We start from the raw sequence: 24,469 nt of genomic DNA, 5'->3' as shown, positions 1-24,469 counted from the left end.
AGACACCCGCGATACGAGGCTTTCCGAATACGATACTGGCCACCTTCCCAATCTGGCAGAATCTGGGCTGTGTTTCCGCCGGTATCTGTAGTATTGATGGTATGGCTGATACGGAACCCGTCAGGTCTTAACGCCTCAGGCAGCCACCGACTCGGAAGTTCTAGCCAAAAGCCAGCAGATACTATACGTCCAGTAAATTAAAGCTTCTATGTACACTATCCAATCATTTCCAAAAAAACGCCCTCCAAACACAATAAGGACTCTAATGCCAATACCCGGGTGAGATTGCGCCAGTATCCCAAATCAATCAATGCTTTCATCAGATGCTGCTACCTATGTGAGCCGCGTGGGAGAGAGGAGAATCCCATATCGCAAGATGCAGTCAAGTCCCACCCTCAAAAAAAGACGGAAGGCTTGTCATAGATGACCCGGCACCATCATTCTAATTATGAAGGGGTGCTTTTGGTTCTTTTCGTGGGCTTTTTGGTACAGCGATGCCGTGTTTCAGTTGCCCATCTCTTCATTAGGTCTCCAGCGACTGGTGGATCACACTCGTTCGATACGTCTCACTACGCTGGATCAGCTCCTGATGGGTTCCTTGTTCCGCACAGCGGCCCTCCTCAATCAGATAGATCTGATCCGCTCGGTGGATCGTGTTCAGTCGATGCGCGATCGCGACAATCGTCGTGCGGCCCGCTAGCGTCGTCAGGGCTTCTTGGATCTTCTTCTCCGACTCCACATCCAGTGCGCTCGTCGACTCGTCCAGCAGCAGCAGCCGTGGCTTGCGCACCAGCGCGCGTGCAATTGACAGGTGCTGGCGCTGCCCGCCTGAGAATTGCTTGCCGTCGTGGCTGCACATCGTCTGGTACCCGTCCGGCAGGGCCATAATCACGTCGTGGATGTGCGCCATGCGACACGCCGCTTCGATCTCTTGTTGTGTCGGTTCATGGCCGGGGCAAGCACCCAGACCAATATTGAATGCGACCGTTCCTTCGAACAGAACATTCTCCTGCGGCACCAAGGCGATATCATCCCGGAACTCGGTGCCTAGCTGCCGAGTCACGTCTACCCCGTCGATGATCACCGACCCGGCTGCAGGACGGTAGAATCGCTCCAGCATGGCAAAGGTCGTCGATTTGCCCGATCCGCTAGGCCCGACCAGCGCACAGAACTGACCGGGCTTGATGTCCAGGGTAAGTCCTTTGAGAATTGGACGTTCAGGCCGATTTGGATACGTGAAATGCACCCCACGAAGCTGGGCGCCGATACCGTTGCCATTCGTCTGACGTACACCCCGACGGGGCTTCTCTGCGGCCTCCACATCCTGTGCGGCGGCTTTCTCCTCAAGCAAACTGCTTGAGGGTTGCATGCTCTGCGTGGAACCCTGAGCCAGCTCCTCCTCCGCGGAGCGGGTAGTGAGCAGATCAACAATGTTAGACGACGCCAGACGGGCCTTGGAGATATCCGGCGCCAGAGCAAACATTTGACCACAAGACTGCGTACTGAATAGCAGGCAAGGCAGGACAATAAAGAACTGAGTTTGGGAGTAGAGCCCCGATGCCACCTGCTTCGATCCCCACCAATACGCGAGGGCATACACCAAGTTGCTGATGCTAAACGCCAATGCCAACCAGGCATTGCCATGTGCAATAGCTTTCATTGTGTCCCGGTATGGGCGGCGCAGGGCTCGGACGAACACTTCCTGAGATTGCTTCTCAAGGGAGAATGCTGCAACAGCACGAATGTTATCGACGGCCTCGACTGTGATGGCCGTGGCCTTGGCAAATGCCTTCTGATGCCGCTCAGTGAACTTGGCTTGAACGCGGAGCTTCATCATGCCTGCTATAAGTAGGACGGGTATGGTCGGAAACAAGACAATAGTGATTTTCCACGCGATAGCAAATGATATTACCAACCCTGCTACCAGGTTGACGGCTGTAGCAAGAAGAAGACCGATAGTCGATCCGGTGATCCCACTCAGAGAAGCAGCATCCCCAGTGATATAAGTGATCAAAGTTCCTGGAGTCCGGTCCTCCATACCATGCCATTGTATGGTCTGGCTCAGCAGCGATCGTAGCGACAGCACCCGGAGCCGATACAGAATCTTATCCGCTGCCCAGCCAAAGGCGCAGCCGCCCACCACATTTGCCGTAAGCTCGACCAGGGCAAGGATGAAAAAGAGCAATCCATAAAGATTGCCACTATCACTGATGGCATCCGAAGATCTGCATGGGCTCAGACTGCCAACGGTGTGGCCAAACACAATCGCCTCGGCCGAGTAGCTACCTCCAATGATGACGGACATACAGAGCCCGAGGCAAATCAACGGCAGGTTGGCCCGCACCAGAGAGAATGTGTACTTGACGGTGAACCAGCCCGAACGCTTCCTCTTCTTTTCTTTGCTCCCATCACCATCTGTGGAACCAGAAGGTACCTCACCGCACACTGTGTCTTCAGTGATGTCTGAACCCCCAATGCCTACTAAAGCTTCCTTTTCGTCTGTCGGCTGCACACTCTCGTGAAGACTGCTCGTGGTAATCATATCGTGAGGGCTCTTCAAATCTTCAACGCTCAATTTACCCAGGTTTTGCAACCGTACCATTTCTGCGTACACGCCCCCCTGCGCCACGAGCTCCGCGTGAGATCCTTCCTCGGCGACACGTCCAGTCTGTACGACAACAATCTTGTGTGCATTTTTGGCAGTAGCTAGTCGATGTGCGATCGAGACTGTGGTCACCGTTTCGGATACCTTGGCCAGTGCAGCCTGGATAAGTTGTTCGCTGGTGGAATCCAAGGCAGCCGTAGCCTCGTCGAGAATGAGTATACACGGTTCTCGCACAAGAGCACGAGCAAGAGCAATTCGCTGCTTCTGGCCTCCACTAAGCTGATTTCCTGCTGTTCCAACATGGGTTGCGAAACCGTGAGGCAAAGCATCGATGAAGTTTAACGCATTAGCGCTGGCGGCAGCCTCCCGGACGAGTTCTACAATCTCGGCAACACAACTGTCGAAGCCGGTAAGAGCATCGTTCTCGGACATGCCTTCCCTGATCTTTACAGCAAGTTCCGAAAGGCTTTCATCGAGAATGAACGGGGCGAGCCGTTGGTGCTTCTCTGCGGATGAAGCCACCAGGCCGTACGCGATATTCTCCAAAATTGTTCGATCCAACAGAGCAGGTTCTTGTTGAACGAAACCAATATTGCCTCGCAAATGTCGAACATTGAGATCTCGGAAACTCTTCCCTCCGATGGTCACATCGCCTGATGCAGGGTCATAGAACCGTTCTAGGAGGGAAACCACGGTAGACTTTCCACCACCAGAGGGTCCAACAATGGCGGTATGCTTCCTAGGTGGGATGACAAAACTCATTCCTCGGAGTACTGGAACGTCTGGTCGAGCCGGGTATGAAAAGTGAACATCATTAAACTCAATGTTCTCCTCCCCGAAGGCAGTCATCTTATCGCCGTCGTCTGCGGTCCCATCGATGGCAGAACGACGATTGATCACGGCTAGAAGTCGCTCCGAGGCACCGGCTGCTGACGCAAAAACATGGATAAAGGGGGCGACCTGACTCAGAATGAAGGAAGCATCGATGAGAACGAAAATGACAGTGTATACAGCACCCACAGATATACCTGAGTTGTCGTGGGCAACGGAGTTCGAGATCATCTGGGAACCTTCCCAGAAAGCCAAGGCGTTGGCTGAGTATGCAACAAAGTACAAGAATCCAAGTTGTGTAGCATGCGTACCTGCCTTTTTGAGCGCATCCATTGATGATCTGGAGAGATAAGTGGCAAACCGCTGCTCCAAGCGGTCGTTGGCATTGAAGGCATGAACCAAGGTCAGGTGCGATAAACTGGACGAGGCAATTGACGTAGCGGCATTGATATTGGCTGTGATCCGGCTCGCATACTTTTTGATAAAGTGACCTCCAACCAGCGACATGAGGAGAAAGCAAGGCACCACTGATACCAGCATGCCCGCAATCTTTGGCGCCTTGATGAAAGCCACGATATAGGCGGTCACGAAGTATGAAATAGTGGAGATCACCAGGCCCACCTTCTCCGAGGTCCCCATTTGCACTGTCTCAATGTCACTGACCAACCGGGAGATCACATCGCCCGAAGGGAGTGACTCGATGAAGTTCATGTCCTGCCTAATGATACTTTCAAAGTATCGCCTGCGATAACGGCGCGCCAGACGTTCGCTCACCAAGCACCAACATGACGTGTAGATATAGATGATGAAGAAGTTCGCTATGGTGATGTAAATCACATAAAGAACCTCGGTGCGTACACTGGAAGATAAAGTTGACGAAGCGTTGTCCGAGGTGGAACAAGTGGTCGAATTGAGGTTGTTGATCAGGTTACCAAATACAATTCCGAGCAGAGGAAAGGGGATCCCTCCAGCTATCCCGAATATCACGCCGCATACAATAAGGAATACGTCGAATATCGTGTAATCCAAAGAAAAAAGAAGGTGTACGTAAGCGAAGAACTGCTTCAGGTGTGCTTTGGTTGGGACTAGTCCATGGAGAGATCGCATCTAAATGCGAAGAGAGGTTCACCCAAGTCAGTACCTGCTGCTCATCCCTCGAATGAGCGAATTGACATGACATACCAAGCCATAGACACCATTGGAATCTGCCCGCCCTTCAGACACTGGGACTGGGTCTGCCATTGTAGTTTATAAAGTTACGCAGTCTCGGTGGGAAGCGGCAGGGCAGGGTTCGAACAGAAAAGTATGAATCCTGTTATATGACAGGCCCTGTCGCGACTTCAAATTGCAGTCGCAATGTGTCAACGAAAGAGGCGCACGGGAATCCAGGGCGCTGGTGCTCCAGAGTCCCTCAATTGGAAGGGGATGAGTTGGAATCCCCGCAAAATGATCGACCGGCAATGAGGCAAGAGTGAACCGATACACTCAGACAGACGCCCCCCAAAAAGCATCCCCGCCAATGTCGACGATATTCTATTTGAATGGATGGTTCACCAGATTTGGAGAAAGTGGAGGGAAAAAAAAGAAGGGGGTCGAGAGTTTAAAGAGAGAATGAGTCCACCAAGGAAGAGAGGGAAAAAAAATAGAAAAGGAGCTAGCATAGTTCGTACAGAGCAGGAACACACTAAACTTCAAGACCCGGATTGCTCATCATTATTGCTCCGGTTGCGGCCCTTTGAAGAGCTAAGACTTGGGGCTGAGCTGCAGTTGACTCCATGGTGTGCTTGAGTCCAAAGGCCAGTCAGTGGAGGGGAAAGCCATGAGTAAGAGAAATCCGTTTACCCCCAAAGCATCCACCATCGGAAAAGAGGGTCCCGTTCCAGCTGGTGACTGAGCGGAGAAGATCAAACCTACGAAGGGAGAATTGCACCGAAGAAAGAGGTATGGATCGTCACTCGACAGGGAAAGAGGAGAGACGAGGAACCGGACAGTGACCCAGTAACGACCTGATTTTCGCCCAGTGGACGCATGTAAACTCAACAAGTACCTACTAGGTAAGTTATTTCTGCAGACAATCGATCCCAATACGATGTAATGTGGGTATGAGGAATTGCAGCAAACACCGGACTGCCGTTGTAAAGTCCACGGCTTTCATTGAGAAACTGCGAGGAAGATCAATCATTGGATGTTTTTGTTCAAGACGCAGTGGAGCCAAAGTGGGAGGCCAGTTCGGCGGTTCCTGGGATCTGTGTAACACTAAGGAAAAGTACTAACCGAGGCTATACTAGTCTACGTTGGCTAGTCACCTAACGCTTATGATCGTCTTTTAATCTAAAGAACCCACGAGAAAAGAAAGAAAAAATAAAATATATCGACTGGGGTGTACCGAGGACCGAGGGTGCATTTCGAACTGTTCGGCAGCTAAACTGTGTCTTCCAACTACAACTACTACTCATAACTGAAAAGGCAGGTGCTCATCTGCAATGGTTTTTATAAACAACAAAAGCACCAAGAAAAAAAATAATTAGAATAAAGGGTCTCGTTGTGCGATATGCATGCATCAAACTCAACAGGAACTGAAAACGAGGCAACAAGCGCTAAGGATCTGGGCGTGGGACGTGGCTGGATGGATCGACATGTCGTCGGGCTCATCTGATAACTCTGTTGTCGAGGTTCGCTCCATTACCTGCAGACCCGCAGCCCAATCACCTGCCTATTTTGGTGCCGCCGCGGGAAATTTTTCTCATCTTCTGCCGTCTTCTTCCTTCTTCTCCTACCCTGCGGTGTACATCTTCATCTTCTCTCACGAACTCTCACATGAAACCTTCATAGGTCGGGTCCCCCGTATAACACCATTTTTGGGTTACTTCATAGGTCAAATCCACAAATGCACATTGTGTACTGAATATCCACCCCCACCAGTATTATGACTCTTTCTGCCCCGCTCGGGCAGGCATGACCACTGCAAGTCTGCAACACTGTTGTTGTGTTACCCGTTCAACGCAGACCTGAAACAAGACAGCATTCCGCTGTAGCAGTCAAGTCCCGCGCGCGAACTCAATAACTATCATGTATCTATACCATAGCAATATAAGACTACAAGACACTACAATATATTTAAATTGCACAAAACTCGCTACGCAGCGTTCCATGATTCTAGAATTAAGTAGCGTCCGTCCTATCCCAGAATAAGCAAAATACTAACCAGACCTTATCCACAATCCCACTTCTGATGGGGTTTGCCGATGGAGTAGTCCAAGTTATCAGATGGCGCGGCGTGTTCCTCCCATTTCTCACTTAAGTAACCCCCATCCATCGGGCACCACCAGTAATTTCCGCTCGCACCTCCTGACTATTTACTTTGCACGCTGGTCAGTTTTCTCGTTTCTATTTCTGATTCTTGGGGGGCGGAAATATGACATAGTTCTATTCTGCTAGTGCGACTACGTACTCCGTAGTCAGCCTTGGTTCCAATTTCCTTTATCTAATCTGATCAATCAAAAATTCCCCCCTGAGTCCGACTCGCAGTGTGCCCCTGCGGTTGGTGAATCTGATTAGATGCAGATCTGATTAGATAGTTCCTGCGTGTTTGACCCTCTGGGCATTCTCGCCCAGACGATCGACCAGAGTAATGTAAGGGACATGCGACAATCTGTGGTTGTGTTCAAGCATTCACTGTGATGTGTCGCCTGATTTGACGCGTAGCCGCGGATTCGCGTATCGTATTCTTACATCATATCCAACACGTCTTTACTACCGTATTCACTTACCAACGATACGCACTTGCCTCGACGCGTGTGTAGTTGCTTCCTTTAGTAGAATCCATCTTGCCATTTCCTTCCCGATGAACAACTTACTACCCTGCTCATTTTCTATCTTCTCCCAGTCTATGCTTCTATCCATCTTCCCCTTCTACCATCTACTATGGCTTTTTTGATGGCCACCAAGTGACTGGTGACTCAGTTGAGTGAATTGATCTTTCTTTTCTACTAGATTGGACTGCATGGCTAATGTTTGCAAATTCCTTCTTAGGTCGCTGGTGTGTTCCTATCATCTTCCTGGCGTGTTCTGGGGGCTTCACTCGGCACATTTGCCTGGGTACCCCTTCTCGCCTGATGGGACCCCCCACTGGAAGTGGGCGCCTACAGCCATTCTAGGTTGTATGGCTTGGGTCCCGGATACAACGGGGAGGCGCTGCCGCCACTTTCGCCAGGTTGCCTGCACACCGGCGTCCGCTCATGCCACACCGTGGGTCTCATGGAGACCTGCAAAGGCCTTGGTGAAACGCTTTGTGTCTTTTAAAGCATCACTTTCAGTGTGATTCTCAACCACTTGAGTTGAGAAACAGGGTTAGTGTGGCATTTGAGCGGACGCCGGTTTGGCGGCAGCGCCTCCTGATTTCTATGTCTTCCTTGAAACACAAATCCCCAAACTAAAAGCTTTATATGAAAAGATGGAGCCCAAAGCAGTGGAACTGCTAGATGTGCTAAGAAACATGAACTTGGCAATTGATGCCAAGGTCAGTCTTCTTAACTCAATGAAATCCGACATGAAGCAGAAAAATGTCCCAGGGAACACGATTGCACTGATCTGGAAACATTTAGCGCCCTGCGCTGAACAAATGCAAGTACGGGCCCTGGACATTGAGAGTGAAGATAATCAAAGGATGCCTTTCTAACAATGCTGTCTTATAGACTTCATTCGACGTGACAATGGGAAGCACCTGCATAGCTAGCATGTAGGATGGCTGAGCTTGGTTCACTTCTTGTTTTGTTTGCTTTCTGCATTTTGTTCGTCTTCCTTCTAATCGAAGCATATGCATCCAGTGTGAAGGACTGGTTCGCAAAAATGGATTCAAAGGCTACTGAGTTAGTAGCAACATTGAAGAATTTGAACCTGGCCATAGATGCCAAGGTCAGCTTTTTGAATTCTGTCAAGTCTGACATCAAACAAAAAATGTCCCCGAGAGCGCAATTCCAGCGATGGGGAAACATATAACGCCCTGCGGTGACTAAAGGCAAGTACAGGCCCTGGACATTGAAAGTGAAGATAATCAAAGGACGCCTTTCTAACAATGCTGTCTTCTAGACTTCATTTCGACGTGACAGTGGGGAGCACCTGCATAGCTAGCATCTAAGATGGTGGGCTCGACCAGAGCAAAGAATAATGAAACCAAAATTGAGACTAGTCTTCTTACAAGAATACGCAAAGAGGAATCAAGGACACGAAAGTATGCTCGATGCCCCAAAGGGGAAGGTGCCCGCTCGCTGCATCTTCTTTCTCTACAACCCTCTCATATACCGCATACTCAAATCACACACCACTCCCCAATAACATCTTTGCTTGCTCCTGTTGCCCGTAATGTCTTCCTTGTAAGTTTCCGGACCTATGAGTCCTGCATGATCGAGTTTAGCTTTGATCTTCGACAGTTCTTCCGGTTTCACAGCTGCTGGCTTGGAAGTGTCGTGGGACGCTTTCGCGATGTCTGTTGATTTTACTATCGCTTCTCTCGACACTCAATGAACCCTGCTTGGGTGGAGCTGTACACCTTTCGTAAGTGGCTCTGTTTATCCGCCGTATGATGGTGTCGACTTTCGCCTTGGAGTCAAGTAGTCGGAGTACGTCTTTGGTGAAGATTGCTTTGTCCGAAATTCTACGAAATCTTTTAGCGAGGTCTTTCCCTACCCTGCCCTCGATTCTGCTCCAGTTATTTGCTGCAACCCTTGCAGTATCATAAAAGCTCTTCGCCCGCATCTGCATTTGGGTCTATTCCTGTATCTGATTTTCTTGACAATACTTTCAGGCTTCGGCCTTGCTGGCCAGCGCCGAAACAGCGATTGCGCTTGCCCCATTATTGATATGATTAAACCAGTCGACTGATTTGAAAAACTCGATGCAGAGTACTAACCGCTCAGCTTTGTTCTTGCTCGTCAAAAAAAGTTTACAAAGTATCAAAAAAAAACCAAAAAATTGTTCAGTTGTTCTGTTGTTCTGTTCTGTTTCTATTATTTTGAGCTGTTTTTTGTGAAATTGAGTACTGCTTCTAACAAGGAAGTTTAGATTCGAACTCACTCTCGGCACCGCCGAGCTGAGCTTTGTGGTTGTCTTCCTTGCGTTGTTTGGAGTGTATTGGTTGATCTTGTTTGCTTTTTGCTTTTTGTCTGTTTTTCCTTCTTATCGAAACATATGCAGTCAGACACCCCGGCAACAACGGGCACCCCCGTTCCTGAAGCGAGGCCCCGAAGGACCTGTGCGCCACCGGTCACGGAGAGGTGACCTGCCTGGCAGGGAAGAAGTGTGGGTGGGCTTCCAGCAGCTGAGATCAATGGATATAAAGGCTACTGAGTTAGTAGCAATCCAAGGCCATGACACCACATCTGCTTAGATGCAATTCGCTTGGCTGCATAATCAGATCTCTTGGTCCCCCAAACCTGCTTTTTTCCGAATCAAAGGGGAAAGCGTTCGATCGGAACAAGAGATTTGCTTGTTCCTGAACTCCCTGTGAGCACCTCCTTTTTTTTTTCTTTTTTTTCCTTTTGCCATCCATACTATCTCGCGCTTCTCTTTTCTTCTTCATAACATGTTTCTTCACGTTCGCCCTGTTTCTGTACGCCGTTTCTCTTGCCCATTACTCTTCTAATCATGATGGAATGCAGGTTCGAAGTAACACTCAGCTTAGACAAGCTAGCTTTTGCCCTCAAGCCCTTGTTGCCCTTTAGGGGGGGCTTTATATATATATATATATATATATATATAGGGGTATCTCGTTACAAAGAGCAAGCAAGGGTACTGTTGAAGAGCTGTGTGAATGTTATGAGTATGCGATTTGTGAGAGTTTTGTAGAGAGAGAAGAAGATACAGCGAGCGGGCATCTTCCCCTTTGATGCATTGAGCATACTCTCGTCTTCATGAGTCATCTTTGCGTATTTTTGTGAATAACATCGGTCGAGCCTGAATAAAACACCCATAAAAGACTGACTGCATCTGAAGCGATAAGAGACGTGTTCCTTTAGAGGTAGTTAATATTAACAAAAGATATTGAAACTGACCAGGAATGCCAGCTCTGCACTTGCGACGGTAACTTCAACACTGGATCCTGTCAACACATAGTTCGCAAAACACGACGATGAGGTGTCGTCAAGGCCGCTCACCATCCGGCAAAGAACTGAGATCCGAACACTGCGGCTCACAATGCACATACCCTATTAAGTTTGCTCCTAGGGAGCGCTGGGGTGGGAAACAAGCAAGCAATGTACTCGAGATTGTTATCGGCTTGGGGGAGTTCAAAGAGATTTGGGAGACTTTGTGGATTTCTAAGTAAAAAGAGGGTTGTTGTAGAGAAGATGGGAAGAGAAGAGGGCTCGTTCTCCACTGCGCCAGGAGGTGTACATGGGATAAAGCAGACAATCCAATAGCCAAAGGAAACATCACAACGCGAAGCTAGGTGGTATAAGAGCAAGACGCGGGAGGAGAGTGAAGGAAGTTTTCAGGAAGCCCTGAAAAGTTGAGGAGATATGAGATGCGAGACAGTACATATTTGGATGAAGGAACATGAACAGGATTTTTTCAGACAAGCGCAAGGTCTCCCCAATAAATCCACTAGAAATGGGGCACTAGAAGCGGATGCATGGGGATAGATGTTGAAGACGCTGGGCTACGTCCAACACTGGTGGGATACTATGACGAGGGTTCCTTGGAGTCCCTTGGGCTCAAACCTCAGGGAGTTATCTCCAAGAGACTCTGAAGCTTACAGTCTCGTCCCTTGGGGAGATGAGTGCGCAACTCAGTTTCTGCACAATGCACAATGATATCCATCAGAGATATTAATATGATCCATTGAATCCTATCAATAACGGATTGGTTCCTAACAATAACGGATTGCCTCTAACAATAACGATGCTGACAAGAATGATGCTAATAATAGCGATGCTAATAATACAACACAGGGTGCGCCTCATTCACAACTGCTCCATAGCAATGAAATATAAAAGTAAGTTTCGAGTGTTCTCAGAGACCTGACCAATGATTTTCCAAAATTTCTCATCATCGGCAGTCATTGTATGCAAGTGTACACACAGCTGAGTCACTTTTTGCCGGATGTTCGCTTGCTCTGATGTTAAGAACTTGCTAGCAAGATCACCCAGCCTCTCCAGGACATCCATAGGGAAGCGAGCTGCACGAGAGGTCATCTGACGCAGGATATCCGTAAGAATGTTGAACACCATAAGAATGGCACGGTCGTTAAGCGACGCTTCCTCCGCAGAGACAACGTCCACAACAGCCTTAACAATGTCCCCAAACTCTGCCGCGCTCACCATCTCCTCCGCGGTCTCATTCAAAACGATCGCCATATAGCAAGTAGTGTCGTAGTTTTTTCTGGCTCTGATGATGGATTTGATTATACGAGATGCATATTCCCCCAACGACATCGTGGACCCACCATTGTCCACAAGTCGTTTCATGTGTCTGAATGTGTAACGCACTGTTATAAGCACCTGCGCTTTGGGGTCAAGCGGGCGCCCGAAGTATTGCTGCTTTTCGTCTGGTGCTCTCTCGAGTTCGCCTAAAAGGGCATCTAGGAGCTCGGAGTACTGTTCTTCGTCGTCAAAAAGCCTATCATGAAATTCAATTAGCCCCTGCAATTTGTGGTACCCATGAATGTCCATACTCTTAGAGTGAATCCTGGGGATTCCCTTCTCAAGAGTCTGTCTCGCTTTCATTGGGTCCTTGGAGCGGGGACTAATGCTTCGACGTCTCTCCTCGAAGCGTTTTTGTGCTGCCTCAAACTTAGGACAGCGATGCGTCGCCGTGTCGTTACTCGGTCCGGTAGAGGGACGTGTGCGCGGCACATGTAACGAAGGAAGACGTGGCATAGATGTCTGTGGTGACCTATTGTCACGATGGTCTGGCTCGTTTTTCGACAGTTCCTCTAGAGCATTGTTTTTCGGTGCATCGCGAGGGACTGACGGAGTGGTAGGTGGTTTTGTCTCTTTCGGGACGGAGTTTTCATTGCCCTTCGCAACAGGGGACGATGGTTTGGGCAAAGGGATCTCGCGCAGTCTCAGAGGGTCTGTCACTACGATAGGATGGTGTACAACAGTGGAAGTTATGCTGACATTCCGCTCTGCGGCTTCATCCGCAATTTCATCGTTCTTTTCCTTCGTGTCTTCGTAAATGACGACCTGGTTTGTCGCCTTCTCTACAGGTTCCTTCTGATCTGGCGTGGCCGGGCGCGTCGGCTCAAGCCGTCGGCTCTTCCCCATGGGCCGCATAGGTGCGGAGGACAAAGATGAGACCTGAGGAGCCGACTCAGGCCGTGGGGTCATAGCAGTTTTTGGTGCAAGGTGTGCCTTCTTCTGCGCTGCGATCGCCTGTTTCAATGCACTTCTTCCCGGAATAACGTTGGTGCTGCTTGTAGTGGCTTTCTGGGATGTTGTAGAAGATTTCGAAGCATGTCGGTCTGCACTTTGCATGTTGCCAGCAGCCGGGTTAGCTGGATCTTTCTCCAATAGCGACCGTGACTTGGAGTCAAGGTCCGACATGATACTGTAGTCCGTTAGCCAATTTATCCACCAAGGTCACAGAACAGCATAAAAGTGGAAACTCACAATTTGGCTTTCTGAGGCCAGACGCTGTGGTATGTCCAGAAAGTCTTCCTCATTGCCTCACGAACACCAGGATTAGCATCACCAAGACCTTTCTTAAGACTTCTCTCGATGAGCTCGATTCCACCGCCGTGTTCAATGGAGGACTTATGAGCAGCCTGTTTGTTGATGAGGGTGATGTACCATCCAGCTGAGAACAGACGCAACTGGACGTTTTTGTCTTGGGAAGCGGCGTAGACATGCTGGAGAATTCGATGAGTGTAAGACACATTTCCAATAACAATGTCAACGGTCAGATTCCCATTTTCGGCCGTTATTTTTTTCATACCGGCGCAGAGTTTGATGAGATTTTGCAGGATGATCTCCATCATCGGATCGATTCTAGGGCCACACTTTCGGGCGAGATCTTGAATGAGCAGACATCCATTTGTTCCCATAGTAGTTCGGAGAGAGTTCACGACTTTGAAAATGCCATCCAGAATCGACTTGATAGCAGCGACAAAAGTCTGAGAGTATGCATGGGGCGCATTACCATGCGTAAGTCGGCGTAAAGTAATGACACTCTTTTCACGATTCACCCAGTTATCTTCGGACTCACGTCCTTCGAAATATGGTGTCATTAGACGCACGAATTCATCAATTTCCCGAGCGGATGAAACAATGATTGGTTCCACATCGGAAGGAGTAGGCTCTACTGGCCGTGTGCCGAACTGACTAGCCGGTCTGACGAGAGTATCTTGAGTGACGGTGTCGACGCGAGAGGCCGGTCTCTGATCAATTCGCAAGGTTGGTTTCTGGTCAGCACGCGAGGCTGGTCTCTGGTCAACACGCGAGGCCGGTCTCTGCTCAATACGTGAGGCCGTTTTCTGCTCAACACGCGAGACTGGTTTCTGCTCAATACGTGAGGCCGTTTTCTGCTCAACACGCGAGACTGGTTTCTGCTCATCACGCGAGGCCGGTTTCTGCTCAGCACGCGAGATCGGTCCTTGTTCAATTCGCAAGGTCGGTCTCTGATCAACACGTGAGGCCGGTCTCTGATCAACACGTGAGGCCGGTCTCTGATCAATACGTGAGGCCGGTCTCTGATCAACACGTGAGGCTGGTCTCTGATCAACACGTGAGACCGGTCTCTGGTCAATACGCGAGGCCGGTCGTGAAAGATGTTCAGATTCATCAGATTCAAGGCCAAGATTCGTCAGAATGATGCTGACAATAGACTTTCTGACATTGAGTTCACTCAATTGCTTTTTAAGATCTGCCTTCGCATGTGCGGGTGCATTTCTAAGTCAGGTTAGCGGCAGAGACTCGAAGAAAAGACCAACGAAACTTACTGGAACAGCTCGATAATGGTTGCCTTGGCTGTATCTCTGACAGCACTATCGGCGTCCTCGAGACATGCCACAAGACTAGGGACATACGGACGGAAGAGCAAGCCATATTGCTTAGCCATCTGCCAGCGGAGTTCGGTCAGCTTTGCTCAGGATCAACAGGAGTGAGACTTACGTTTGCTAGCCAGATCATGCTCATTTCCCTAGCTCTGTTGTTTTTTCCGATAAGGGCGGTTCCCAGCACATGTTGTTCAACTTCATGGCTAGCTGCCGGCCAAAAGTCAGTGAACGCTTGGGCCGCCTGTGCTCTGACTCGCTCCTTATGATCGCCCAAGCGTTCCAAGAGCAACGGGTAAATGTTGCGAGCCTGCGAAGCAACTATACTATGCTGTTCCTGAATGAACAGTCGTTTCAAGAAGTGACCCATGGTGGAGAACCCAGCAGAGAGAAGTGTCGAGTGGGGAGAGGAAATTGACTGACGCAACGCATCAAAGATCGGTACAATTGCGTTCTCTGGGACATTCTTCTGCTTGATGTCCGACTTCATTGAATTTAGCTGACTGACCTTGGCATCGATCGCCAAGTTCATGTTTCGTAGAACCTCAAGCAGTTCGACTGCTTTTGGCTCCATTTTCTCATAGAAAGCTTTCAGTTTCGGGAATTGCGTTTCGAAAAAGACATAAAATGAGACAAACAAGAAGCCAAACAAAAAGAGACGAAGTACACCAAGGAAGATTAAGAGACAAAGAAATAACGACAGCTCCACAGTCCCCACCTTAACATCAAAATGCAACCTGGAAGCCATCGTTAGAAAATGATTAAACAATTTTTTTTCTTCTTTTCTTCTTTAAAAGGCAAAATCAAAGAAAACGGATGCGGTTTTGAAAGCGTGAGAGTGTTGAAGTTTGATTTGACAAAACGTGGTATGGGAGAGAAGTAGTAAACAGGTGTTGTAGAGAAGAAGAAGAGAAGAGAAGAGGGGGGGATCGGGGGAAGTCCATAAACCAACAACAACATGATGGCGCTGAGGAAAGTGCACATACCTGCTATATTGGGTAGTCGCGATGAGAAGGATGACGGAGAAGGCGGATGGGGGAGGCAGGTAGGGAGGGAGAGAGGGAGTTGTTACAATATGAGCTCTGATCTGGAAGGAGAAGGAGGATGAGGTAGCGACGAGGGTTGCAAAGTGACGCAGTGACGGGGAAACTTCTCAGCGCTTATCTCCGCACCTGTTTCGCTTATCGGGCCGACGCGACTCCACCAGACTGGTTCACTTCGAAGGATGACAGCGAGGCGATCGGTATGTAGGGGTATATATCAAAGTGCAGAGTGTTACAGAATAGTAATGCATGGAAAGATGTGGGTGGTTTGGTTTCGTTGGATGATCGCAAAAATGAGGGGTGGTCGATGATCGGGCGGCGCGCTGTCCCTGAATCTTCTTTTTTTATTTTTTTTCTCTTCGCTTTGTTTACCCGCAATGATTCACCCCGTTTTGGGTAAACAAGTGGGGGAACTGGAACTTTTTCGTCTGCAGCCACGAATTGATTGTTGTTATGGCAGCTGCCCAACTTGTTGTTGACGAACTGGAGTCCTGCTTTAAGTAAATTATGGTTGTTTTGAGTCTCATTAATACTATGATTTTATTTTCTTCCCCCTTTTTTTTCTTCTTCTTCTTCATCTGCCCTGATTCTTGGTTCTCCGCCGCACTACGCGAAGTACTACTAGTATGCCTCTCATCTACCCCTATTTTCCTTTCTCCTCTTATTTTTACTTAAGGAAGGTGTGTGACCTCTTAACTAAAGGTGGACCGTGGGGATAGACTCATTTTCGGATGCAGTCTTATCGATAGTTAACTCCACGGCCAAGACAGCTCTCCAATCGCGCATACATGATACTAGTACGTTCTATTAGATTCGAGAATAGCAGTAGACTATTCTTTATGACTGGTAATTTGAAATATCACATCAGATTCGGAGTAAAAAGCGCGTTGAACAGTACTACTCAATTACTCTACGCGACCGAGCCTGAAACTGCGCCTAAGTACGTGTTCCTTTTGCTCTTCCCTTTTCCCCCTGAAAATATATAATCACAACTACTAGTCGTAATAATAAACACCCGCAGCCCGAGCAACCAAACACTGAAGGTGAGTCATCAATGATTACTGTACCATTACTACTACTTACCAACTACTACTAGACGCCATATACCCAGCGCAGAGTCTACAGATATCCTTGAGACCACAATAATGATACAATCCAGAACAATGAATAGTATCAAATAGGTTAAATCCTGCTTTTGAAACTAATCACATACCACAGCCAGTCACACTGCAAGTGGATTTAAATTAGACTGCAGTAACTCCACTCGATCGCCGCGCCGCGCGGTGGATCACTCCGAAAAAGACGGCGGGCACTTGGACCAGCCTCGGTGTGTCACAGCGCGCGCACGCAAGCGCGATGCAACAAGCGAACCTGACGGTCGGTGGAGGGGCTGCTCGCGTCAAGCATCGATTGATCAACTTTAATTCGGGTTTCTTTACTGCGATGAATTGTCCATAGTCTGGTCTGCGCTTGATTGGGTGAGCTTCCGCGACCCCTGCGGCGGCTATGCTGCATGCGCTACTGACTAGTAGACGACGCCATGCTTCAAGCCTTCAACCTTGCTATAAGCGACGCAGTAATCCTCCGTCTTAGATCAGTTCTACTACATTTCTATCTCCTCTTCATTCTATAGATAATTCATACACTACTACTAGTTATACAGCACCCATTGAACAATGTCAACCTCCACACCCCAAGCTACACCCTCGCTCTCACCACTCCCACCGCAACAACCACCACCACCATCTTCATCACCCAACTCCAACTCCAACTCCAACCCACCTCGCCCTCAAGACCAGCCTACTATCCCCCAACCCACCCTCCGCCTCCAAATCAACGACCTCCGCCACCCAGCCTCAAAGACCTTCCTAACCCTCCTCCCGGACCTAACTTCCACACTCACCACCGCCCTCACAACCATAATCGAGCACCTATACACCCCTCCCCAACAGGAACAACCAACATTCCACCCCACCCCACCCCCAACCCGCTCCATAACGCTCCTCCTCCACACCATCTCCGGCGTAGCCTACACCACCGGCACCGAGCTAGACAACGACCACAAAGAAATCCACCTATCGCTATCCTACATCGAAACCATCACCACCAACGGCAACAATTCCAACCCTACCGCCGAACTAACCGGCGTGCTCACCCACGAACTCGTCCACTGCTACCAGCACACCGCGCCCCCAGATTCTCCTCCTAATACCCCACACCCCCCCGGCGGCCTCATCGAAGGAATCGCGGATTTCGTGCGCCTGAAAGCGGGCCTGGAACCGCCGCATTGGAAGCGGCCCGCGTCGGCGAAGGAGAGAGCGGACAAGTGGGATGAAGGATACCAGCATACGGCGTACTTTTTGGCTTGGTTGGAGGATGTTAAGGTGGGTAAGGGGGCTGTCGGGATGATGAATGATCGGTTGTTGAGAGTGGGTTATGCGGATGGGTTCTGGGAGGGGCTGTTTGGGTTGGGGGTTTTGGAGCTTTGGGAGGAGTATGGGGTGTGGTTGGATGGGGGTGGTGGTACTGGTACTACTACTAGTGGTGGTGGGTGTTGGGAGGATGAGATTGTTGATCGGGTGTAATGGGTATTATTACTAGTATTGCTGGTAGTGCTTTGGTGTAGGCTGAGTTATGGTGTGGGATGGTGAAGGGAGAATGGCGTCAGGGTTACTACCCATCAGGTGCTGTTGACGGTGCCATGCTTGTCCGTTGTGCGCAAGGTCCATTGATTCAGTAAAGTACATACCTCTATATACGTACTTCTCATCTAGAGTAACTGTCTGTAAACAGCGTCATCCCAAGTCCATCTCTAGCCAGTCTTCAAAGCTTCAAAGATGCAATACAAAAGAATAGCGTTTAAATCGGATAACATGAACATAGAAATAACATCAGAAGAAAAAAGAAAAAAATAGATTTCCCATATTGTACAAATCCTTGCAATGGTGAATAGATGAGGGGGTAGCAGTATGTAATGTTGCATCGCTGTCAATCCCGCATTGACAACATCTATAACAGATATAATGTGTGACGCCGTTTCTTCAAATCTCTCATGCTCACTCCTACACAATCACCTCGCCCAAGTCCACGTGCACCGGCTTCCAGGGAGCGGCTCCCTCTTCCTCCATCGAACTAGGCACACGCACGTTCAGCGGACTGTACAGGTACCATCCCTTCAGGGCGGCGACGGCAGCCCTGGAACGAGCCTCGAGCAGACTGGCGCCAGCGCCCTCGCCCAACTTATCCTGACCAGAGTAGATGCCAACGACGAACACGGGGTGTCGGCTCTTGCGACCGGTTTCACTGATGATCCGGGCAACGGGCTGCTCGAAGTTCTCCCGAGCACACAGGCGGGCAAGATCCCGAGCGGGTTGGGAGAAGTTGAACAGGTCGGAGATGTTGAGGTGACGAGAGAGGAAGTGCTGCTCGAAGAATCGCTTGGCAGCAGGGCGGCCTGCGTGCAGGTAGATAGCACCCATAACAGCACGCACAAAGGTTGCGTTAGCCTGTTCGGCGGTCACGCCCTGGGTGTTCTGGGCGTCCTGCTTGGACTGTTCCGAGGGATCCTTGGGCCCCTTGACTGGATCTCCGAACTCATTGTCGTAGACAACACTTGATGTGATCGACTTCCGCCAATGTGTCTGATCTTCGTGAGGTCTCGCCGTGCCAGTGACAGGCTTCGAGTGCACATCAACTCCCGGGAGGACTCTATTGAACTGCAGGTAGCCGGGGTCAACTTCTCCACCAGGAGCAGCAGCGGACTCCACACCCCATTCTCTCGCCATTGCGGCCAATGTCTTGGGCCCGACATACGCATACATGGCTGCGAATATAACGGTCAAGGGGAGTCGGGGATACGTGCAGATGAGGTATTCGGAGGTGTAGTGTGTCAACAAATCGTGACCAAGGGTGGCCAGAGACTCATTGTTGAATTTGGGGTTGGGATCAGCCGAGGCGTCCACGAGAGAGCGAGCAAGGGTCTCGAGGGGTAATCGTGAAGGAAGGTAAAGTCGTGCGTGAAGCGCAGCCAGTTTGGCGGACTCGCGTGCGGCCTCGACCGGGGGAGACGGGAGTTGGTACTTCGACTGTCGGGAGGTAGGGGGGCGAATAGATGATGCTAGAAGGTCTTCCTCGAGCAATTGATCATTGGCAGCCGGCGCAGCAGGCGAAGCGGTCGATTGATGCCGGATGCCAGTGTAGAGACGGTGCTGCAGGCGGCCACCAGTCCGGGCTTGCGCCGAAAGGACCGAACTGCTCCATCGTTGGAGCTGCAGCCTCTTCATCTGGGCAACTGTGTGGGTGTTGGGCCGTAAATTAGAAAAAGACCGAAATCAACTGTAATGACCGCCCGGGGACGTGGCGTGGAGTGTTCAAGACGGGGGCAGATCCAACTTGAGCCGGCACGAACTTTTGGTCGGTAGAGAAAAGTCGAGCTTCGGAGAAAGTCACGGGGTCTGGCGGTCGTGTGAGAATCGGCCAGGTGGCGCTAAACCAAATACGGATATAGCGTCACGGGGTCTGGGACGAGGGACGAACGACGGCCATTTCGGCTTCCAACCCGCTCAGAATAACGACGAGCTTCTCAGCGAGCCATTGTCCACGTCTTTCCCCTACGTTCATTCTAGATACCCTCAATACACCATGGGTGGAGGCGGCAAGATCCCGTATGCGACTCTTCTCCCACCTGGGACCACCTTTGCATCTGAGATTGACTGAATTCTTTCCGCAGGTATCCCAAGGAAGTCTGGTCTCCCGCGGGTGGCTGGTACGCTCAGCCCGCAAACTGGAGGGTCAACACGGCCATCATTGGCGCCGCTGTCCTTGGAGTTGTCGCTGTGACCTGGAGCATCAGTGCCGACCGTGAGCACCGTGACAAGATGCCCGAACCCGGCAGATTCTTCCCCAGTCGCTAGTCAGTCCCCTCAGCCAATCTCGTGTCATGTGTTTCTAAGCAGCAGTCATTGACTTTATATTGCTTCTATCTAGCTGGAGCCGGGAAATCAGAGAACACGAAAAGCAGCTGGCCGCCCAGAACCGGTCATAGAGCGGCAATAGGATGAAGAGGTAGTTGTGGGAAAATGAGTACCTGTGGTGGTTTTCTATGGCATGCCAGGTTTTGTTTCATAATTTTGTGGGCTGTACGACAATAGAAGGGCGTTCTTCCATACGGTCAGTTGATCTGAAAGTGCTTCTGAGGAGACTCTTCCAATGTTCGATACAAGCGCTGTGTGTACAGACGGACCCGTTCCGTGAACTCAGTCTCGTTCCAAAGCTCCTTTCCATCACTGGATGTAGACATGCGAGGCACTCCAATCTGCTCCACCACGAAGCTGGCCGCCACAGTAGCAAAAATCAAGGCCGTCAAGACCTGGCTATGCTGTGCAGCAGCTTGCACTGCTTCCTGCCATGCTGTAGATCCTGCGAGGACCGAGTCGACAAGATTGGCTGGTTTTCTGCCTGCACTCACCATGCCCTGTGTCAGGGCACCCAGAAAAGAATTGCCTGCGCCAGTGGGGTCAACTACCGCCGACGCCCCTGAAGCACTGGGCTGATGGTAGGCGGGCAGCCAGACCCTCTGGGATCTAGAGTAAGAGTAGCTGCCGTCTTTACCGGCTCTGATAACCAAATGCCCGTTCCCATCAGGACCAATACCTGACTCAAGGATCTTCTTGACGATGCTCTTCCCATAGTCGGTGTCCTCGCTCCAACCAGGCTGACCAAACATCATTCCGAGTTCCAGTTCGTTGGGGCTCACAACATCTACAACTTGGTTTGCCGCAAGGAACCGCTCTTGCTCTTCTGGTGTGCATAGATCCGGCACAGGTTCCCAAACGAAAATAGGTCTTTTCGCAGCGTGCTCCACTGGGGGAGCTTTGCCTGCTCGCTGTAGCTCCTCCCGTCTGCGCAAAATTGTTTGTACAATTGAAATACAACGCGAGGAGGAGCAGACCATGTGGAAGGTCTTGGAGAACACCTGAGCATCAGACAGCATTTCTGGTTCCAGGCGCAACTTTGGGGTCAGGTATTTGAAGTCTGCGACAAATTAGTATTTGTGTCGTTATAGCTGCAGATTCTAAGGATGGATACCGACCTCGCTTCTCATTCGGACCATAACCATTCCAGGCCCTGGTTGTCAAGCGACTTTGGTCCTCCCGGAATACACAGTTTGTATCCCACGACTTGAGCAGATCGAGAACATCTGGAGGGAAGTCGGAGCCAACATCCACAATCCAGCTCACAGCCTGCGAATGTTCTCTTCCGGTCACCAAGCGGGCACCAACGACGGCAAATGATGCTGCGCCTCCTAGGACATTTTTTACATTGGGTCTTGATCCATCGAAGTCTATATCGTCTATATCACAGGAAAGGGGGGATTCCGTAAGTACATAGTGCGATTTCGACTGCGAATGGGTAGATCATGGCGTACCAAGAATGAACATGCCCATTGTGCAGAAGTCCACATTGTCTCTAGAGTGCTCCGAGGAGCCATGGCCTTCCAACATGGTTACGGAAGCGCTCAAGTACCTTGAAGGGAGAAAGACTGGTGAGATCTTGTACTCTGGCGGGGTTCGAGGGATTCAATCTAATCCGCCGCTTGAGTCTCCGTCATGGCGGCCTTATCGGATTACCGGCTGATACCACCAACGTCATGGGAGACGGGCGGATAACAGCCACGCTGGCGTACCGTATGGTATGACCCACTATCAGGAGCTCCAGGCCTCAGGCACGGGTCAGGAGCATCGCCGTCTCATGCAATTCCAACGGCTGCCTTGATCCTCTCCCTCCTCAGCATCTTCTTCTTTCTGCCTACAGGTCGCTACTGACCCTTCTTCTATCTCTCAATCGTGGCACACGGTAGCCCGTGCCCCTTAATAGCTCCCTTTGTCCTCCTTTAGTCCGACTGTCATCAATAGCTCCCTCCCTCCTTACTTCGACAGGGGCCGTCAAGATGGCGACAGGAAGCCACATGCATAATCTCACCACCCTTATCAAGCGGTAAGCCTTGTATCAGATGCGCTTGGAACCTCAGCGCTGTGCTCTCTTCTATTCTTTAATATATCCCTCTATCAGTACCATATGCGTCCGATTACATGTGTTTCTAACCAGCTGGAAATGCCAACAGGTTGGAAGCCGCGACCTCCCGCTTGGAGGATATGGCTATGTCACTGGATGACCCCAACTCGCCCAAGACCATAGCCCCCCCTGCTGTGCCTGAAGCTGCTACTCCTGAGCCTCCCAAGTCAGCTCCCGCTGCGGCTCCCGCGCCGCCTCCCATCCCGCCGCAAATCCAGGACTTTGACACCCTGATTAACGAGGATGTCCGAAACTTTGTGGAACTGGGCCAGAAGATCAATGGCTTGGTCGGAGAACAGGTAAGAGAGAAAGCGCATGTTCTGCTGAGTGCATCGCTCACAATTTCCGCAGTCCAAGGTAGTCCTTCAAGCCTTCGAAGCCGAGCGCACCTACCTCCTTGTGTCCACGAAAGCTAGAAAGCCCGAGCAGCAGCCCCCGGAGCTCATGACGGGCCTCCACAATGCTTCGGACAGCATCAACAACATTCGCGAGTCGAACAGAGCTTCTCCACTCTTCAACCACTTCAGCGCAGTCGCGGAGGGTATTGTTGCCCTGGGCTGGTTCTTCGCAGACAAGCCCGCCGATTTTGTCACTGAGATGGCTGGAGGTGTCGAATACTACGGAAACCAGGTCCTGAAGGAATACAAGGAGAAGTGCGCCGCCTAAACAATCTGTGTAATCCCAAATGGAGCTGACCCATGTTGCAGGGACCGTACCCACGTCCAGTACATCCAGGCCTACTACCAGATCTACAAGTCCCTCGCCGCATATCTGAAGAAGCACTACCCTAAGGGCCTGACCTGGAACGACAAGGATGGAATCGACGCTCAAGAAGCTCTTAGACAGGTCAAGGCCGGTAGCTCTGGCCCTGCCGCCGGCGGTGCTGCTCCTCCTCCCCCGCCACCCCCTCCAGTTCCGACTCTGAACGTTCCTGGCGGTGTTCCTCCCCCTCCTCCCCCGCCGCCCGGCGTTCCTCCTCCGCCTGCAGCAGCCCCAGCTGCACCAGACATGTCAGCTGTCTTCGACCAGCTGAACCAAGGTGAAGCCGTCACCGCTGGTCTTCGGAAGGTCGACAAATCCCAGATGACGCACAAGAACCCCAACCTTCGCGCCAGCTCCATGGTTCCCGATAGCCCAACCTCCGGAGGCAGCGCCGTTCGGGGCAAGTCGCCCGCGCCGAGCAAGAAACCCAAGCCGGAGAGCATGCGCGCTCGCAAGCCGCCGCGCAAGGATCTGGAGGGCAGCAAATGGTTCATCGAGAACTTCGACAACCCCGGCGAGATCGTTGAGATCAACGCGCAGCAGAACCACTCTATCCTCATCTCGCGCTGCAACAAGACTATCATCAAGATCAACAACAAGGCCAACGCCATCTCCATCGACAACTGCACTGGCCTCTCCCTCATCGTCGACTCGCTCGTCAGCAGCCTTGACGTCATCAAGTCCCCCAAGTTCGCCCTCCAAATAGACGGTGTCGTCCCCACCCTCCTCCTGGACCAGGTCGATGGCGCTACCGTCTACCTGGGCCAGCAGAGCCTGGCCACCGAGGTTTTCTCCAGCAAGTGCACTGCAGTCAACATCATGCTGCCCCCTAAGGAGGGAACCGACGAGGATACCAAGGAGTGCCCCATTCCCGAGCAGATCAAGACATACGTGAAGAACGGCGTTCTGGTCAACGAGATCGTTGAGCACGCTGGTTAGATTTGCCTAGTGGATAAAGACTGCATATACATGTAGAATCTTGGATATTACTCACCCCCCATCTCCGACAACAACAACAACAACCACAACCTATTACTACCCTTACCACCCTAAATGGAGGCGATAATATGCGGCAGTTGGAAACCAACTTCTTGGAACTTCAGTGCTGTGTTTTATTCTACTCAATCTCTGTAGATAAAATCTATTTTTTTCCGTTCAATCTCA

The 24,469-nt window shown here is 50.6% G+C and overlaps 7 protein-coding genes across 7 annotated transcripts; 3 read left to right on the top strand and 4 right to left on the bottom strand.

The window, feature by feature from the left end:
- Nucleotides 1–523: 523 nt before the first annotated feature.
- MDR4 (ABC transporter ATP-binding protein) lies at nucleotides 524–4,678 on the bottom strand (the record flags this gene model as incomplete). Its single annotated transcript, XM_041687043.1, has 2 exons — nucleotides 524–4,543; nucleotides 4,619–4,678. The coding sequence occupies 2 exons, from the start codon at nucleotides 4,676–4,678 to the stop codon at nucleotides 524–526; spliced, it is 4,080 nt and encodes a 1,359-aa protein (XP_041540967.1).
- Nucleotides 4,679–11,394: 6,716 nt separating this feature from the next.
- Nucleotides 11,395–15,000, bottom strand: STU1 (uncharacterized protein; the record flags this gene model as incomplete). Its single annotated transcript, XM_041687042.1, has 4 exons — nucleotides 11,395–12,982; nucleotides 13,045–14,322; nucleotides 14,373–14,491; nucleotides 14,545–15,000. The coding sequence occupies 4 exons, from the start codon at nucleotides 14,998–15,000 to the stop codon at nucleotides 11,395–11,397; spliced, it is 3,441 nt and encodes a 1,146-aa protein (XP_041540966.1).
- Nucleotides 15,001–17,145: 2,145 nt separating this feature from the next.
- Nucleotides 17,146–18,054, top strand: AKAW2_30518A (basic secretory family protein; the record flags this gene model as incomplete). Its single annotated transcript, XM_041687041.1, has 1 exon — nucleotides 17,146–18,054. One exon carries the CDS (start codon nucleotides 17,146–17,148, stop codon nucleotides 18,052–18,054), a length of 909 nt encoding a protein of 302 aa, XP_041540965.1.
- A 477-nt stretch (nucleotides 18,055–18,531) lies between these two features.
- AKAW2_30517S (mitochondrial 54S ribosomal protein mL44) lies at nucleotides 18,532–19,752 on the bottom strand (the record flags this gene model as incomplete). The annotated part of the gene is made up of 1 exon (XM_041687040.1): nucleotides 18,532–19,752. The coding sequence occupies one exon, from the start codon at nucleotides 19,750–19,752 to the stop codon at nucleotides 18,532–18,534; it is 1,221 nt and encodes a 406-aa protein (XP_041540964.1).
- Nucleotides 19,753–20,110: 358 nt separating this feature from the next.
- Nucleotides 20,111–20,513, top strand: AKAW2_30516A (uncharacterized protein; the record flags this gene model as incomplete). Its single annotated transcript, XM_041687039.1, has 3 exons — nucleotides 20,111–20,133; nucleotides 20,199–20,381; nucleotides 20,456–20,513. The coding sequence occupies 3 exons, from the start codon at nucleotides 20,111–20,113 to the stop codon at nucleotides 20,511–20,513; spliced, it is 264 nt and encodes an 87-aa protein (XP_041540963.1).
- Nucleotides 20,514–20,639: 126 nt separating this feature from the next.
- On the bottom strand, nucleotides 20,640–21,972 carry AKAW2_30515S (ribokinase family protein; the record flags this gene model as incomplete). The annotated part of the gene is made up of 3 exons (XM_041687038.1): nucleotides 20,640–21,502; nucleotides 21,561–21,821; nucleotides 21,897–21,972. 3 exons carry the CDS (start codon nucleotides 21,970–21,972, stop codon nucleotides 20,640–20,642), a joined length of 1,200 nt encoding a protein of 399 aa, XP_041540962.1.
- A 446-nt stretch (nucleotides 21,973–22,418) lies between these two features.
- On the top strand, nucleotides 22,419–24,244 carry capA (adenylate cyclase-binding protein; the record flags this gene model as incomplete). The annotated part of the gene is made up of 4 exons (XM_041687037.1): nucleotides 22,419–22,465; nucleotides 22,593–22,842; nucleotides 22,895–23,196; nucleotides 23,251–24,244. The coding sequence occupies 4 exons, from the start codon at nucleotides 22,419–22,421 to the stop codon at nucleotides 24,242–24,244; spliced, it is 1,593 nt and encodes a 530-aa protein (XP_041540961.1).
- Between the last annotated feature and the right edge of the window lie 225 nt (nucleotides 24,245–24,469).

The sequence above is a fragment of the Aspergillus luchuensis genome, chromosome 3 (genome assembly GCF_016861625.1).
Source record: "Aspergillus luchuensis IFO 4308 DNA, chromosome 3, nearly complete sequence".
NCBI lineage: Eukaryota > Fungi > Ascomycota > Eurotiomycetes > Eurotiales > Aspergillaceae > Aspergillus > Aspergillus luchuensis.
The sequence above is the reverse complement of the archived record's forward strand: the minus strand, read 5'-3'. Positions and strand labels throughout refer to the sequence as shown.